Below are 18,629 nucleotides of genomic sequence, written 5' to 3' on the forward strand. Positions count from 1 at the left end.
GTGTCTGCAAAAAAAGTAATGATGACCTTCTTGTAAACATAGATTAAAAGGTTTCCAAAAAGGTAACAATGCACAGCAAACCAGCATTCAGATGTTTCACTGCTGAGAAGTGGGCAGAGGACATGGGCCCTGCCCAATCCAGAGGCGTCTACTACTTCTCCAGAAGTGACCCGAGGAACAGAGAACTGGAACTGGGTGTGGGACAGGAGGTGAGAAAACGGTCTTGGAGGGAGGACAGGCTCTAATCGGCACAAAAAGTCCTCCTCTTCTTATCCACAGGACCTCACTATATAAACAGGATTATATTTCAGAGGTAAGCACGGGATATAGAGCTTTCTTAATGAAGCCTAAGATCCATCCCCTATGTTTATCCATATTTACCCATATTTACCAATAATAAGATTGAAAGGACTATTCTCTTTAAATCCTAAATTATTTTGTATAAATAATGCTTGCTTTTAAATTTCTTGAGTGTATTTTAGACATAGACATATATGCACATACATATACAAAGACACACACACATACATTCTCTCTTTCTCTCTTAGACAAATCGAAGATTACTTTACCTTGGGGGCGGGGTGGTGGAGGGAGGGAAGGGACCTAAAATGTTATTTCCCCCAAGATCAAAATAATTCAACCAGACATATAATGGATGAGAAAGAGACCAGTGTAATGGATTCTAATTTCTGAAAAGAAGTGGTTGAATCATTTATATTTATATTCACTACTAAGAATACATTATGTTACTGCAAAGTAATAATGTATATTTTCATTTATGGCCACTAAACTAGTCTCACGACATAATGGTTACAGATTATCCTCTTCTCACTCAGTATTTAACTCCCAGCCACCCACTCTGTATCATCCGCAGAGAGGGAATACCTACCCATATTTATCTCTTGCTCTCCACCAATGAACATCATTCTTTTCCAATATGATATACTCCTGGCCTCTCTCTAATCGGAGATCATGTGCTTCTGTAGCTTGGAAATCATACATGGCTACAACTACTTCTTCACTATTTTCTTCTTCAGGCGGAATTGGTGGCGGAGGCCTTCGCTAGGAAAGGGAGATAACATGTGAAAGTTTAGTCTTCTGTTTGAAACTGGGTGTGAAGTACAACACTAAGCGATGCACACATCCCCGCAGAATAAAGTCTACCTAAGAGAATCTGGTGACCCGCGTCCCCCATGAGTTTGATGATGTTGATGCTACTGGACCTCTCGTGGGTTTCAGAATCTAGGACAGAGCAAAAGCTGTCTTTAAACATCAAAAAGCTTCTGCTCACTGTCAGGACGAGCTTTCCAGGGAGAGGCAAGGGTAACATGTGAGTAGAAACCAGGGGGACTAAAGACAGACCCATCATTTAATGGCCTGCAATGAGGAAAGGCAGACCTGCTTCTGTCAGGTCTCCACCCACTCAAAGGAATTTGCACTTCTTTGTGCCTACTGTGTGCAAGGCACACTCTTAGTATCTAGCTAGCACACCTTTTCTCATTCATTCTTTTTTTTTAATTGAAGTACAGTTGATTTACAATGTTGTATTAGTTTCTCACGTACAGCAAAGTGATTCAGTATATATTCTTTTTCATATTGTTTTCCATTATGGTTTATTACAGGATATTGAATATGATTCCCTGTGCTATACAGCAGGACCTAGTTGTTTATCTATTTTATACAGTGGTTTGTATCTGCTAATCCCAAACTTCTAATTTATCCCCCTCCCTCTGTGGTAACCATAAGTTTGTTTTCTACGTCTGTGAGTCTGCTTCTGTTTTATAAATAAATTCATTTGTATTCTCATTTATTCTTAATACTAATCCCATGAAGTAGAGTATATAATTTCCATTTCACAACTGCAGAAACAGTGGCTTAGGTATCCCATCCAAAGTCACTCATATCAGATTCACCCTGGATCAGGTCCCTCCCGAGTCCAAAGTACATGTGTTTTCTACCATACTGCACTACTCACAAGCGTATCATTAAATCACTGAAGTCACTCCTTTGTCATAATACTTTGGTTTTAAGACTGAAGTACTCCTTTAAAGTCCCACACCTCTTGTATAATTCTCGAAGCCAAAATACAGGCGGAATGATAATCTCTGATACAATTAAATTAATATTATTTGACATCAAAAAAAAAAAAAACAACCAAAACATCAAGTAAGCCATAGCCCCTCCACTTCTGATATGATCCTTGCAGGGCGCAGCATCACAGGGATGAACATATACATACTTAATAAACTGGAAATGCTTCCAAAAGTTAAAGACCAGCTTACCTTCTTTGTTTCTGGTGCTGGTGCTGGAGGTAGTGCTTTTCTTATACCTAAAAAATGACAACAACAAAAATAGGTCAAAATGCTATCTACCAATGATGGATAGTTTTAAGGAAAAGGAAAAGTGAACCCATAACAAGAAGTCCACTCTGACTCTCTCTCTGGCGCATGTTGCTTGTAACACTATTTTAGAACAGATTTTTTAAATGCTATTAAAGCTGGTTTATATTTCTGCCTTCCTGAACAGACTGTAAATGCCACAGGGATTGGGGTCACGTCTAATTCACTGTAAACAAATGGGACTACATCAGAACCAAAAAGCTTCTGCTCAGCAAAGGATACCATCAACAAAAGGCAACCACCAGAAGGGGAGAAAACATTTGCAACCCACATATCTGATATGGGGTTAATATCCAAAATATACAAGGAACTCATGCAACTCAATAGTTAAAACAAATAATAATAACTCAATAAAAGTGGACAAAGGACCTAAACAGACACTTTTTCCCCCCACATCTTTATTGGAGTATAATTGCTTTACAATGTTGTCTTAGTTTCTGCTGTATAACAAAGTGAATCAGCTATATGTATACATATATCCCCACATCCCCTCCCTCTTGAGCCTCCCTTCCACCCTCCCTATCCCACCCTCCAGGTTGTCACAAAGCATCGAGTTGATCTCCCTGTGCTATGCAGCAGCTTCCCACTAGCTATCTGTTTTACATGTGGTAGTGTATATTTGTCAATGCTACTCTCTCACTTCGTCCCGGCTTCCTCTTCCCCGTGTCCTCAAGTCCATTCTCTACATCTGCAAACACTTTTTTTAAAGAAGACATACAAATGGCCAATAGGTATCTTAAAAGGTGTTCAACACAGCTAATCATCAGGGAGATGCAAATCAAATCACAATAAGATATCACCTCATACATACTAGGATAGCAATTATAAAAACTACACATAACCAATGCTGGTAAGGATGTGGAGAAAAGGGAACCCTTGCACCCTGTTGGTAAGAATGTAAATTGGTGGGGCCACTATGGAAAATAATATAGAGGTTCCTCAAAAGATTAAAAATAGAACTACCATATGATCCAGCAAACCCACTTCTGGGTGTATACACAAAGGAAACAAAATCGATAGCTCATAAAGAGACACCTGCGTTCCCATATTCACAGTAGCATTATTCACGAGAGCCAAGGTATAGAAACAACCTAAGCATCCATCAACAGATGACTGGATAAAGAAAATGTGGTCTATATATACAATGGAATATTATTCAGCCTTTAAAAAAGAAGGAAATCCTATCATTTGTAACAACATGGATAAAGTCGGAGGGCATTATGTTAAGTGAAATAAGCCAGACAAAGAAGGACAAATACCACATGGTATCACTGATATGGGGAAGCTTCAAAAAAAAAAAAAAAAAAGCCAAATTCATAGAAATAGAGAGTAGAAAAATGGTTGCCAGGGGGTGGGGGTTGGGGAAATAGAGATGTCGGTAAAAGGGTACAAGTTTTCAGTTATAAGATGAATAAGGTATGTTAATTATAACTCAATTAAAATATACATGTACATAGCAGGAAAAAAGGATAAATGAGGTCCGAGGATATAACGTATAACATGGTGGCTACAGTTGACAGCATTGTAGTATATAACTGAAGTTTACCAAGGGAGTAGAACTTCAATGTTTTCACACATGTACACACACACAAAGATAAACATGCGGGGTGATGGATGTGTTAATTAACTCAATGGGAGGAACCCTTTCCAATGGGTAAGTATATCCAATCATCTCACTGTGAAATTTTAATATGTTACAATGTTGTTAATTATACCTCTGTAAAGCTGGGGGAAAAAAAGGAGGAGAAGAGGAAGAAGCCGGGAAACGCTGCTGATGGTGCTACATTAGGCTCACACTTTTAAGAGTCATTTTTAGCAGGCTTTCATATTGTGATAAAAATTCCCAAAAACAGACCTTCTGATTCCATGAGATGGTTCCACTACTAACTAAATAAAATTATTCTTACAAAATACACCTACCCACACTGTGCTAGAAAGTGTGAAGGCCATATTTAACCAACATCAAAATCAAAATCATGTCACTTTCTCCCTATACCAATAATACGCACATCCTGAGCACAACATAATTACACAATAAAATAAATACTTACTACTCTCAAGAAGATTATATTTTTCACATCCAGGTGCTAGTTTTTCAGTTTGTCTGCAACACTGATAACTTCCATCGGCCCAAAATTTAGGATGATATTTTATCATAATATTATTGTTGTTCTTTATTTCTGTAATTCACAGACACATTAAATGGTTAGTGAAATAAAACAGAGATGACAGAATGTTTCCTTGTGTAACACTGTTGATCATTCCTTCTCCAATACCATGTTTATTATGAAGACACCCTCAAAACATATAATCCAGCTTTCAGAAAATCCACACAAAATTGTCTTTCGCCTCTTTTTTTGGTAAGGCACCCTCGTTAACAGAAGTGACCTCTGCTACACTGTGATGGATAAACACAAAAGTCAGCCCACCACCACTTTATTCTGCAGAAAAAGCGATGAGGATTACACAGAACAAATCACTGATTAATACACTTTACATACAAGTCAGGTCATCCACTTCAAATGTTGACGACACAGGCAATTTCTTAGAAAATACCAGATCCTATTATCGTAAAAGCCCACTGCTTAGTCACCTCCAAACGTATTACACATTAAATGAAAGCATGTTCTTTTTAAAAACTATGTATATGCCACTTAGAAGGAACCAGATTATAAAAAGGGAAGTTATCTTCACCATCTGTCACTTACAGTAACAGGATGTTCTTGAAGAAATACTATCTATATTTCTGTCCTAGTGATAATGATGTTATATTCTGAAATTATGTACAGATTAATATTTCATCATATGAGTTTTACCTTCTTTTAACTTCTTCACCCACTGGTCCCTGCTTTGTGCACTAGGTGCAAAGATGTAAAGTGTGTTAGCATCATGCACGACCTGAAATAAGAAAAAAGATGGAACAGGTGAGCAATGCTTAGACACAGCGCTCCTGCCTAGCACAGACCCCTTGGTGCCACAGGTACCACTAAGGGATTCTGAAATGACTCAGCAAACGTCAATTACTCCCTATCCGAAGAACCTAGACTCCCTTCTTACAAAAGCACATCTATTTCCTCCTGTCTACATCGAATGGGATACACATTTTGCAAAGGACGGTGCTTTTACAGAAGAAAAAATATATATACAGAGGCCAGGATGCTTTGCCAATCTTGTTATTTCGTGTGATCTAATTAACTAAAGTTCCTTAAGTAAACTTGGTGTAACAAGGACCATTCCAATTGAGCATTTTTCTGCATGATATTTGAGATGAACGGACTACTCTTTCAACATCAATCCCATACCTTCTTTTTGCCACTATAAATAACTGCAGTAGGTAGCTTAGTTAAGCACTGACTACCCCAATCTATACTTTGTGCTTTAGAGACATTAACTCAGTTAATCCTACCATCAAGGTATTAGTATCTCCACTTTACAGAGGAGAAGAGACTAAGGCCTATCCAAGTACCCGTCAATTCTAGATAACCTCTGGAGGCACTATTCACATAGAATGCACTGCAAATGGTGCCCCTTAAGCTACTTGCCCATCAGCATTTGGCTGGTCATCCAGAGAGCCAAGATCCTTACTCCAGAGCCCAAATTTTTAACCACAGTACCTCTTTCAGAGGTACCTCCAGGTGAGCAATTAAACCGTCTCCTTCTTAATATTCTTAATATTAAGAATAAAATTAAGCGTGGGAAACTAACCCAAGAATTTTGTCTTTGGTCTGTCATTTTACCCTTGATGGTCAATCACAAGGCAGAAACACCCTGATTGGCTAAAAAATATCTGGGGAATTCCCTTGTGGTCCAGTAGTTAGGACTCTGTGCTTCCACTGCCGGGAGGCCAAGTTCGATCCCTCATCAGGGAACTAAAGTTTGTAAGATCCCGCAAGGTGCTTGCAGTCGAAAAAAAAATCTGGCTAGAAAACTCCTTTTACCACGTCACTGGATTGAACACAGATAGCTCTTTGATCAATAATTGGCTGTTCCTGACCATATTCAATAGATAATCCTGTGGAATAAAAGTCATATTTTTATGGCAAGAGAAATTTAAACAAAAAATTCTTCTCTGCCGTTTGGCCTCCTCACTCCCCACATCGGGCACTGTATAACTCTATTATGCATCACCAAACCTCCCCATCGGCAGAAATACCTGCTCAACCCTAAAAAGCAACATTCTCCTAGCAGCAACAAGGCAACTCCTTAAAAGACAGCATTCCTTCCTGATCTTGTAAGGGGTCACATGACCCACCATGATGCCCCTTAGATCTGGATTATGTAAACTGTCGATAATATATCATATGATGTCCAGCCCTCTGTCTCAAGAAACTTACATAACTGTGTCTTGGCTTCCAATGGGCGGAACAGTTCTCAGAGCGCTTTCTTAGATCAACTGATTAATCTTTTGTCGAGAATCCCTTCTCATTCATTTTAATCAAATAAATGCAGTCTAACAGCAATGGGAACACCATAGAACAAATACTACTATGTTCTCCTCAGTAACTAACTCATCTAACTGGCACTTTGCTGGGACTACATGAGATACAAAAATAAATCAAGGAAATACCTTATCACAAGACAGAAAATGAGATGTGATAAAGAAGTAAAGTGCTAAGAGGGATGTGGGGGTGTATGTTTCCTCATTTGGCCCATGTCTCTCACACCTGTGATATTGTGATTTATAGTAAGAAATAGATATTTGGTCTCTATCCTGGTTCCTGGCACAAGGCTCCTAGAAAACCCTTGGAACTTCCTATGCTGAAAATAACAGTTGTCTTCTGTTACGCTAATGGAGTGATTACTGGAGAGCACCTAGGGATAGGGGCTTGTTGCCAGTGAAGCCAACCCTGTGATTAGAGGGTTGGAACTTTCTGTCCCACTACCCACCACCTCCAAGGAGGGGAGAGGAGCTGTAGATTGAGTTCAATCATCAATGGTCAATGAGGTAATCAATCATGCCCACGTGAGGAAGCCTCTCTGAAAACCCAGTAAGGAGAGGGCTCTGAGAGCCTCTGCGTTGGTGAACATGAGGAGATGCCCTCGGACAGATGAATAAATAATGACAATTGGTGTTATGTATTATATATATACACACACATACATACAGTGGAATATTATTCAGCTTTAAAAAGAAAATCCATCCACCTGTAACAACATGGATGAACCTGGAGGACGTTACGCTAAGTGAAATAAACGAGACACAGAAAGATAAATATTGCATGACCTCAGATGTGGAATTTTAAAAAAAACTCTTAGAAACAGAGGGCAAAAAAGTGGTTGCCAGAGTCAGGTGGGAGGGGGCAATGCGGAGATGTTGGTCAAAGGGTACAAAGTTTCAGTTACGCAAGATGAATGAGTTCTGGCGATCTAAAGTACAGCATGGGGACTACAGTTAACAACACTACATATTTGAAATTTGCTAAGATGGTAGATAAGTATTCTCACCACCAAAAAAAAAAAAAGAGGAAGAAAAGAAAATGGTAACTGTGTGAAGAGATGGATATGTTGGCTGGACTGTAGCAATTGGTTCACAATGTTTACATATATGAAACATCAAATCGTACACCTTAAATATATTCAATTCTCATGTGTCAATTATACTTCAACAAAGCTGAAAGAAATCAATCAACAAAGCAATGACAGGAGACACTAATGTCAAGTAGTAAGCATGACTAAAAGCCCAGAATTTCGTTGTCACAAAAATATGCCAGCTTACCTGAAATGGATATTTATTTTGACAGGGAATGACGCCATCATCATTCTTCACTATTTCCACACACTTGATTTTTGACACATCAATAAATCCCTTCCTGTACTTTTTCTAAGAGAGAGAAAAAAAAAAAAAGAGAACCATTCCAATCATATGTTAAAGAATAAATGTTATTAATAGTAATATTTGCTTAAAAAAATCACTGATAAAAAAATCAGTTTCAAAACATTATAATTTTCTTAGTAATTATCTAAATCATGTTTCCCTTTATTGTTAACATTATTCAACATACTAATACTATGAGGATTGTAATCAAAACAATTAAGTCCTTTAATTTCCCAAGATGAAACTGCTCTGTCCTTGCCCTCCCCCAAAAGCTCTAGAACTGCTTAGAAACAGCTTCCCTTTGATTGTGTCTTCCTCTCAGACACACACTTTATCTTCAACTTCTTAATGACAGGCACCCCCTCCCCGCAAAAAAGGAAAGCATCAGAGAGCAAACTACGCAAAAGTCCACACACTCAACCACAGATGCGAACTCCAGCTAGTAACACCTTCCACTCCAGCACACAGAACTCAGGAGGATGTGAGCCGGACACAGGGAGCTCATATAACGCCTCCATTTAGATTCTATATTTGAATTTTCTGGGGTTTTTTTTCTTCCCTACTGCCCTCCTTCCCCGCTCACTGCAAATCTCCCTACAGCAAGTAACTAATGACATACCAAGACTCCTCCCTCCAAATCATCCATACCCTTGAGCATAGTAATCTCACATCTGAGAATCCCATGGGAAGGTCCAGAAGGATACAAAGTAGTATGTACAAAGATAACCTGATACACCATATCCATTAACAACTATTACAAACACAGTGTAGAAATAAAAAATGTTTACTGAATAATATTAAATGATACATCCCACACAAAAAGCCTTATAAAGACTAGGGTTACTTTAGGAGGGAGTGTAGATTGTCATATGACAAAGAATAGAAGAAAAGTAGAGAAATGCAGATGAAGGACATTGTAGTTTTGAGGGTGACCCAGCCATCCCCTGGCCCTGGTCATTCGAAATTGCTTCATCTAATACTCTGAAACTCCCCTCTGGCCACAACCTTTGGGGTCCCTATCCTGCTCCCAGTAATCAGCTCTGCAACCTCACTGTTGCCATGTGACTTTCAGACCTGCCAACCCTCCCAGGCCATCAGCTCCCATCTGACATCCGGCTGTCATTTTACGAGTGCATCCTCCCTCCCTCCCTCACCCATCCCTCTCTCCCTCCCCCTGCACCACACACAGACACACACACACACACAGACACACAGACACACACACACCCCCCACACACATGAATCCCCACACCCCCTGACATTTCCATCAGTCCCCAGTTCTACTCACACCTTTTTCTACTCCTGCATCCCTGGCTGCAAAAGGTCACAAAACAATTCTAACTGTCTTTGTGCTTAGACAGGCCTTCACTGCTGTTCTCAGGTCTTTTGTGTATCTCTAGTGGAGAGAACCTGGTGGCCTTCATGGAGACCACCAATCTCATCAGAGCTACAAACCCTTCCCATTCTCCTCGTCCCAGTGGACAATCTCCCTCAGTGCTTCATGGAGAAGAGAACAGCTGTCCCATGAGCACCCCCCCCACCTTCTTCCTTCTGCGGGTCGAAAGCACCCTAAGATTTACCCTTTTTTCTGCTCTTTCATCCTGTGTCTATGGGAAGGTTAAAAGGACACAACAACTAAGGACACTGTAGTTGACACTTCACAGATGTCATCTCCTTTTATGCTCACAAAATTCTCATTTTAAGGATGAGGACACTGCAGCTCAGACAAGTTAAACATATTACTCCAGGATCCCAACTGACCCTAAAGCTTCCTAGACCTTGGATGCCCCAGCCACAAACAGGCGACAAAATTAATGGAGCCAAGTCCCCAAGGGGGCAACACGGATTTTGAGCACAGCCTGTGCTTCAGCCACAATAGGGAAAACAATACTCTTCCTTCCCGTGCTCTTCTAAGGTTTTTATTTCTCCTGCCTATAGACACCTTCAGGCCTCTGCCAACCATATCAAGAACTTTCTTCTGGTCCTGCTACTGACTTAACTCTGCTCTTCCCTTCCTGAAAGAGAGATGATTACACCCTCAGTCTTCATTTCCTTCCCACTCACTCCTCCTGAACCACTTGTAATCTACCTCCCCTCTCACCACAGCTGCTAAAGCTGTTCTCAAAAACACCACCAGTGACCAAACCCAACGACCTTCGCTCAGCTGTCTTCCGCTCAAGCCTTTATGAGGCATTTGGGGGTGCTGCCACTCTCTTCTCCTGTAGTGGCCTTGACTTTGGGCCACCCAGGTTTTCCCTCTGTCCCTTCCACTCAGTTTCCCACAGGACAACACCTGTTCTGTGCCAGCAACTCTATGTCAAGGAATACACCAAGTCCAGATAGCAAAAGCTCATTTCCTGAGCACACAGTCCAAATATTGTGCCATTTAATCCCCAGATCCTCTGTGAGACAAGTGTTACTAGACACATCTTACAGAAGGAAAAAACAAAAATTAAGTAACTTGCCCAATTTTACCTGTGAAAGAGACCTGCACAGTAACTTTATTACACAATGTAGTAAGTACTGAATATAAAAAAAGATGCTAAGAGAACACACAGGAACCAAGACATATGATAATTTCATAAAAGAAATTCTGATAATATGATAGGGAGGGAATGAACAGCACAGCACATGGGATGAAAAACATATTCCAGAATGACCTCAGTTGCCTCATCTGTAAAATAGGAATAATAACAATATTTACTTCATAGATACTATTAGATAGTTATGAGAGTTAAATGAGTTAGTATTTGCAAAGTGCTTAGAAGAGCGACCTGTAATATCACATCTGTGAGTGTTTGCTACATAAAATAAATAAGCAGGAAAAAAAAAAAAAGGTTAGTATGGCAGAAGCACAGGGTACATGAGGCAGGATGGAAAGGTGAGCAGGGACCAGCCTGTAAAGAACCCGGTGCACGGTGCCAAGGGGTCTGGTCAGACAGGGCCACTGATCCTGCTTCTGTGTCTATGCCAGTTAGTAGGCAGAAGAAACTGCCCAAGCACCATCCTCCTATTAATAAGTCACACGTGTTCACTGTAGAAGCCTTAGAAAATACTAACAGCACAAAGAAAATCAAATGACCCTTAATCCCCCAACTCTGGAGAAAATCCCTGTTGACATCACAGAGTTTTTCCAGACAATTCTCTGGAGTCATTTATCACTGTGGTCAGCTTCTAAGATGCCTGTCTCCACTCACCACTTGCCCCTGCGACTATAAGCAGCTGTCAGATGCAGTCAATCCACACAGGAAAACTTGGGGTAACTGGTATACTGGGCTGGTTTATACCCCCTAAATACCTGTTCCATGATATGTAATATATTGTAATACTGATATTTGGGCTTATTAATCCAAATACTTTGCTATGAACTTTGCAGATAAAGGGTCACACTGAAGTTGGCCATTCATTATTTTACCTATCCTGCCAGCAAAGAGTGATCAGACACCAAACACAGCACTGTGTGCTGCAGCTTCAACGCTGTGGAAGAGGGCTGAGGGTTCCCTCAAGAGGAATTCACAATCATATGGTAGGTGGAAAGGGAAGAGGGGAGTGATTCATAAAGAAAGACGAACTCATGTGCTCATGTCATGCTATGGAGTGAGATAGCGACGGGGCCAGGAAAAGCTGGGCAAGTTTCAGCAAGGAACTGATATTTTGGGTTTTAAAGAATGAGTAGGAGCTTTTCTCTAGAGAAAGTGGAGAAGAGAATTCAGGCAGCAAAAACAACAAAGCACTGATTTGGGGAACAGAAAGAAATTCATTGTGGCTGAAGTTCAGGGGGGTTCAGGGGAAGTGTAGGAAAGGACACCAAAATGGTTATTTGAGACCAAATTAGGAAGAGGTAAGGAAGGGCCATTTCATCCGTTTGTAAGCCAGCTTAAATGGGGAAACTAGACAGAGAGATGAAATACAGCTTGCTTAAAACCACACATCAACTGAATGGCAGAACTGGGAACTAGATGAAAGACATCCTGCCCCTGGGCAAGTCTTACAAGATACACTGTTTTCCCTCAATTTCCAGAATTAAAATACTTTTTAAAACATCAATAACAATCCTAAATTAAACTAAATTTTTATAATTGTATACAAATATCCAGGGCTGGCCCCAGGTTTATCTACAGAACACCCTCAGGTTCTCCCTTCTGCACCTCTTTCCCAAGGCATCCTGAGACCCATTACACGCAGTAAGAGTTTCCCTCCAATAATATTGCAAGGATCCCTCCCTTTTCCCCTATATCACAACTTTTATTCGTAATGTGGCTATCCCCAGCTGCCTGCCACAGAAGAAATCTACAGGATGAATCACCTGTGCATTGCAAAGGGACCTCAGGTCGGGGGCACGAGCTTGGGAGGCAGGCAGATCCTGAGCCCAGCCTCGCTCTGCCTCTTCTGTCTGTAGGAATAGGATAACTCTCCTACTTTCGCTAAGCTCTACGCAGAAATAAAGATAAGGTACGCAGGCGCTCAATACAGTGTCTGGCACAGGGAAGTCACTCCCTCAATGGCAGCACTTACTATTAATTAGTCTTCACAACAACCCTGGGACATTGTTAGGAAACTTAGCATCTGAGAGGTAACAAGACTGGCTAAGAGGCTGAGCCAGAACTTAACCCTGATCTCTCAAAATCACAAAAGCTTTTATCCGACTCCCGGTCTCTCAAGCCTTAATATTTCTGTACTCTTATTTTAGAAAAAGAAAATTATGTCAAAACGTAACAATTACAGAGCACTCTACATGGTAACTCAATGAAGCCTCACACCATTATGAGAACTCTCGTCACCCCATTTTACAGATGAAGAAATCAAGACTTAAAGGGTAAAAGTAACTGACCAAAGGTCATACGGCAAACTAGGACCTGAACTCTGTCGAATTCCAACCCTGAATGCTTAAGTGCCACGTACACGCTAGTAACTTGACACCACTTAACTAAGTACAGACGTAAACTCAGTGGAAATTTCTCATGCTTATGAATCTTAACAACTATAAGATCAAAGCAAGTTCACAAGTGAAATGCAAACAAAAACTGGACAATAAATAAGATTTAAACTAACAGCTCACTTGAATGTGATGGCTGCAGTGTTTGCTAGAACTGAATTCCTCTCCCCAAACCGGCTCCTCTGGTCTCCTCGGGCTTGCCTTACGGCGTGCCACGCGCCGGCCTCTTCCACTCCTCTCCTCCTTCCAACTACAGAAGTACGCATTCCTGTTTGCACACACACTGCCAGCCCATCGTGAGGCCTCCATGTGGTCCAAGTAAATTGTTGAGTGTTCAGTCAGCCTCTGTTCTTTCTCCACAGGGCACAGTTAAAGAGACCATAAATACAAACCCAAAGACGGCTGCTGGCATGGCGTGTTTAGTGACTAGGGCCCATGCAGAGAACACAGACAAAAGAGATGTTCTACATAATGGAATGTAAATAAAACTGCTAGATCTTGCAGTCCTCGGCAGACGGGCCATCGTGATCGTCTCTTCACTCAGCCACACTGATTAAAGACTGATTCTGGCTTCCTTCCTCCTACCACCAGCAAGGCACAGAGATACCAAAGAACCATAATGGAGATTTTAAAAGTACGAATCTCTCGCCCCTAAGGAATTTACAGCCAGCATTTGCCAAGGTTAAGGAGAGGAACAATAACGTTAACAGTGAAAGTTCAGATGGGTCAACACTGAAAGGCTATAGAGTTTGAGTCAACTCTTGAAAAGAGAAAGAAAGAAAATGATGTATGCTATCAGAAATCTCAAACGAGTCAAAAGGCCTATTTTATACACGAAGGTTCTTTTCCCTTTTAACTCACTCAGAATGGAGTTCAAAGAAAGAGTTCAAAGAATGGGTCTCTGGACCTAGAGTCTGTCATACAGAGTGAAGTAAGCCAGAAAGAGAAAAACAAATACCGTCTGCTAATGCATATACATGGAATCTAAAATGATGGTATTGATGAACTCAGTGGCAGGGCAAGAATAAAGATACAGATGTAGAGAATGGACTTGAGGACATGGCATGGGGGGATGAAGGAGAAGCTGGGACCAAGTGAGAGAGTAGCATTGACATGCATATATACACTACCAAATGTAAAATAGATGGCTAGTGGGAAGCTGCTGCATAACACAGGGGGATCAACTTGATGACTGGTGATGACCTAGAGGGGTGGGATAGGGAGGGTGGGAAGGAGGCTCAAGAGGGAGGGGACATGGGGATATATGTGTAAATACAGCTGATTCATTTTGTTGTACAGCAGAAACTGGCACAGCAGTGTAAAGCAATTATACTCCAATAAGGAGCTGGGGAAAAATAAAAAAATAAAAATAAAAATAAACCCAAAGGGTCAAAAATTTAAAAAAATAAAAAATAAAAATTAAAAAAAAGAATGCGCCTCAAGTGCAGCAAGACATATTAATCACAAAAAACAAAGAAAACCTCAGGATGGATATGACTTTTGTGTGTGTGTGGATACTGGGAATAATTTTGATGCAGATCTTTCTGGTATCAGGAGAAGCAGAATAAATAAAATAAAATCATTTCCAACTTGGTGATTCTATGATGAAACATTCTCTCTTTACTAAGTACTAAATTCTAGTGAAAAATAGAAGAAAGCAAAACCAAAAACATGGCATCCTAATATTTCCCCCCTTTAAATCAGCTCATAATAATAACTGACATGGGGGCTTTACATTTTACAAAGTGATTTTACACTAAACAAACACATAAAAAGAGTACTTTACTACTAAGAAGCCAGAAGTTACACACATAGGCATGGCTTAATTATGAAGATTATGGTTTCTAACATAACATCCAGAAAAAAAACAGGAAAATTATAAGGAATCTGAAGGCAAAAAAATTCATTTTCCAAAATCACATAATAATCTTCATATAAGATTGCGCTGATAGAGATAATTATAAGGTTTCTGGACATAGTTTTTCACTGTACTCAAAGCTAAAGTTTTTATTCCCCCCGAGTGATCATTTCCTCTTAAGACTTTTCTATACTTCTGGCAACCCTCTTCCCAGCTCTCTTCTGCAACCCAAGGGAACTTTTTAAAACTAATGCCAGGTATATTTTATTACAGTTGAAACCAAAACTTACTAACATAAGTATTTTCAAGTAAGTCTAAAAGTGATTTACCTAGCTTAATTCTTACAGTTAGTAAAAACTGGAATAAGTTACATAGAAATCAATGCGTATATATCCCTTACTTCATAAATTTCATGTGACAGACTTCCAAATTCAAGGAATTCCAGAATTAATAGATTCAATCCAAAGACTACAAATCCCAGGGAGCAGAGACAATGCTAGTGATCTCAACTGCCACATTTTCCTCTTCTCCCTGGATGCCCAGCTAGACTGCATTTTCCCATCTCCATGCATTTGGGTGAGGTCATGTGCCTGAGCTCTAACCAAAGGAGAGCAAGTGAAAGTAATATCAACCAGATGAGCATTTATTAGATTACACATGAATTTTTCAGTTTTTAAAACATAAATTAATACTAATTGCCACATCCAAACTCTAAGCTCACAAACAGAAGCCCACAGAGTCACCTTCTATGCTAGATTCTGATTAATTTGTCACCCTCCAGATTAATAAAAGCTCTCTTCCTCCCATACATCTGCTAAAATGTTCTTCCCGGGATCGCTTGGAGTCTTACTGGGAGAAAAATTCCTCTGAAATTCCAGGATTTTAGGAGAGGGTGATGTCAGAATCCTCTTTAGCAAGAACTAAAGAAATATGGGATATACTTCCTACCTGCAGAAACCTTGTAATCTAGGTCAGCAATAAGACACACACACCATTCTGATGCCCTAAAAGGACTGATGAGGATTCCCAGCCAAGAGATATTTTAAATTTTTGGCAAGAAACAGAAGAGTAATCACAGAAAAAGATGATGCAGGTCTTTGGATCTGCAGGATGCCAAGGAGCCAGAAATTCAGGAGACAATGGGGAGTGGTTCCATTGCGAAAGATAAAAGGACTGGATATTTGTGTCTACCTAAGAACACTGTCACATAGGAGGTGATTAGAAACACACTGGCCAATCCAAGTGGTGGAAAGAATATAAAAAATGACTTTAAATATAAAGTCAGAAGCTAGTAGGAAAGAAACTTGTCAAGTCAATTAACTTTTAGAAATATTTATGTGAATAATACGTATAACAATTGACTAGGGGCTTCCTAGGTGGCACAGTGGTTGAGAATTCGCCTGCCAATGCAGGGGACATGGGTTCGATCCCTGCTCCAAGAAGATCCCACACGCCATGGAGCAACTAAGCCCGTGTGTCACAACTATTGAGCCTGTGCTTTAGAGCCCGTGAGCCACGACTATTGAGCCCATGTACTGCAACTACTGAAGCCCACGTGCCTAGAGCCCGTGCTCTGCAACAAGAGAAGCCATGGCAATGAGGAGCCCGTGCACCACAACAAAGAGTAGCCCCACTCACCGCAACTAAAAAGAAAGCCCGCGCACAGCAAAAAAGACCCAACACAGCCAATAAAATAAATAAATAAATTTATTTAAAAACAAAACACAACAACAAAAAAAAAACAATTGACTATACTGCTAGACTCTAGACTCTACCTACATGGACTTTTTTTTAACTTACTGAATATGCCACAATATTTTAAGCATTGTTTAATATTTTAACACAGCAGTCACTGTGTCATAATGGTTGAGAGCACACCTTCACTGTCAGGCAGACCTGTATTTAAATGCCAGCTCCAAGGCCCCATGCAAATTAATTAACCTCACTTAGTCTCCATTTCCTCCTTTGTAAAATGGGGATATTAAAATAACCTATCTCCTAGATTATTGTCAGGATTAACTGTGATACGTTCACAAAGCACGCAACACAGTATCTGGCCCATCGCAATCACTCATGTCAACTTAAATAACGCACAACATGAGAGCTGCGCGTTAAGGTCTATTTGAGGCAAAACGAGGACTGCAGCCCGGGAGACAGCATTTCAGAGAGCTCTGAGAAACGGCTCCAAAGAGGCAGGGGGAAGGTCAGTATATGTGTGATTTTGGTGAAGCGGGAGTACGTGCAATCGAGCACATGTTTTTTTTTTTGCAGAAGGTTTCTGCCAGTCACGAGGAGCAGTCGTCACCACGAAAGATGTTAGTGTTTTTCTAGATATGAGGAGATACGAGAATTGGGCTCATAAAGTCGGCTCCTGAAAATATCTAATTATTCTGCCAGTTTTTCCCAGAGCAGAGAGGGCCTCATTTCTGCTCTCCGCCCTGAACTCCTCTCAGGGGGTGTTGAAAATCAGCAGCTGCAGCAACACATGATTTACTCCTTGCAGAGGTAGACGGCAAGTGCCAACGGCGACTGCCAATGTGTTATTAGTATAATTTTTAATATGTTATTAGTATAATTTTTCTGCCTTTAGATAAAAGATTTCTAAAATTTTTCATCATTTAAACCCTTTTTTTCCCACAAATAAGTCCTTAATTTTTTTCAATCATATAATTTCTAATCTTGTTACAGAATTCAACAAGAAAAAAGGATTTAACAGAGATCTTTTCAATATTTTACTGGCTTTTACATTGTGTCTTTAGGTAACATAGCAATATTTCTCCATTCTCTCCTTAGAGGAATTCAACAAATACTCCAAGAACTCAAACAGTCTAGGAGTAGACAATTAAGCTATAGTGCATAAAATATTGCAGAGCAACGCAGGGAAATAGAATCATAGCAGAAGCACTCTTTCTCTTGAAACAAAACAGTATTTTAAGAAGCAATTTTTTAAACTGATTGGGTCCCATCTATTGATCACCAGAGAAATAAAGGAAAAGTCCAGCAACTACTTAGGACAATATTTTTTGAGCATCTAATATATGCTAGAAAATGTGCTAAGTACAAGAGATATGGAGATTAAAAAATATGGCCACTGTATTTACCCAAGAGAAATGAAGGCACCTGACCACACAAAGACTTGTAAGAGAACATTCACAGAAGCTTTATTTGTATTAACTGAAAACTGGAAACAGCCCAAATGTCCATCAACAGGTGACTGGACACACAATGAAATACTTCACAGTAATAAAAAGAAATGCAATATTGATACATTAAGATCGACGTATTTCAAAATAATACGCTAGGTGAAAGAAGCTAGCTTTTTAAAAAGAATACATGATGTATGAGTTTATTCTAAAATTCTCATACAGACAAACTAATCTATAGTGTCAAAAATCAGATCAATGATTACCTAGGGATAGTGGGAATTATAGAGGAGGTATGAATTAGATGAATATGTTCATTATTTTATTATAGTGTTAGTTTCACAAGTGTATACATATATCAAATGTATACTTTGAGTTTCAAAATATACATCTTGAAATGAGTTTCAAATGTTATATTATTCATACTGATGCCTATACACATGTTTACACAGGTGGATACACTTGGAAAATGATACTA

General features: G+C 39.8%; 1 protein-coding gene across 5 annotated transcripts in view; it reads right to left on the bottom strand.

Moving 5' to 3' along the window:
- TEC (tec protein tyrosine kinase) overlaps positions 1 to 18,629 on the bottom strand; it is a 141,521-nt gene that overhangs the window by 36,017 nt on the left and 86,875 nt on the right. For all 5 annotated transcript variants that reach the window (XM_057728009.1, XM_057728012.1, XM_057728008.1 and 2 more), the window contains 5 exons: positions 8,116 to 8,220; positions 5,216 to 5,297; positions 4,451 to 4,579; positions 2,283 to 2,329; positions 890 to 1,062 (listed from right to left, as the gene is read on the bottom strand). In XM_057728009.1, the coding sequence (XP_057583992.1) occupies positions 890 to 1,062; positions 2,283 to 2,329; positions 4,451 to 4,579; positions 5,216 to 5,297; positions 8,116 to 8,220 (536 nt within the window). The remainder of the gene's footprint in view (positions 1 to 889; positions 1,063 to 2,282; positions 2,330 to 4,450; positions 4,580 to 5,215; positions 5,298 to 8,115; positions 8,221 to 18,629) is intronic.

The sequence above is a fragment of the Hippopotamus amphibius genome, chromosome 3, assembly GCF_030028045.1.
Source record: "Hippopotamus amphibius kiboko isolate mHipAmp2 chromosome 3, mHipAmp2.hap2, whole genome shotgun sequence".
Taxonomy (NCBI): Eukaryota; Metazoa; Chordata; class Mammalia; order Artiodactyla; family Hippopotamidae; genus Hippopotamus; species Hippopotamus amphibius.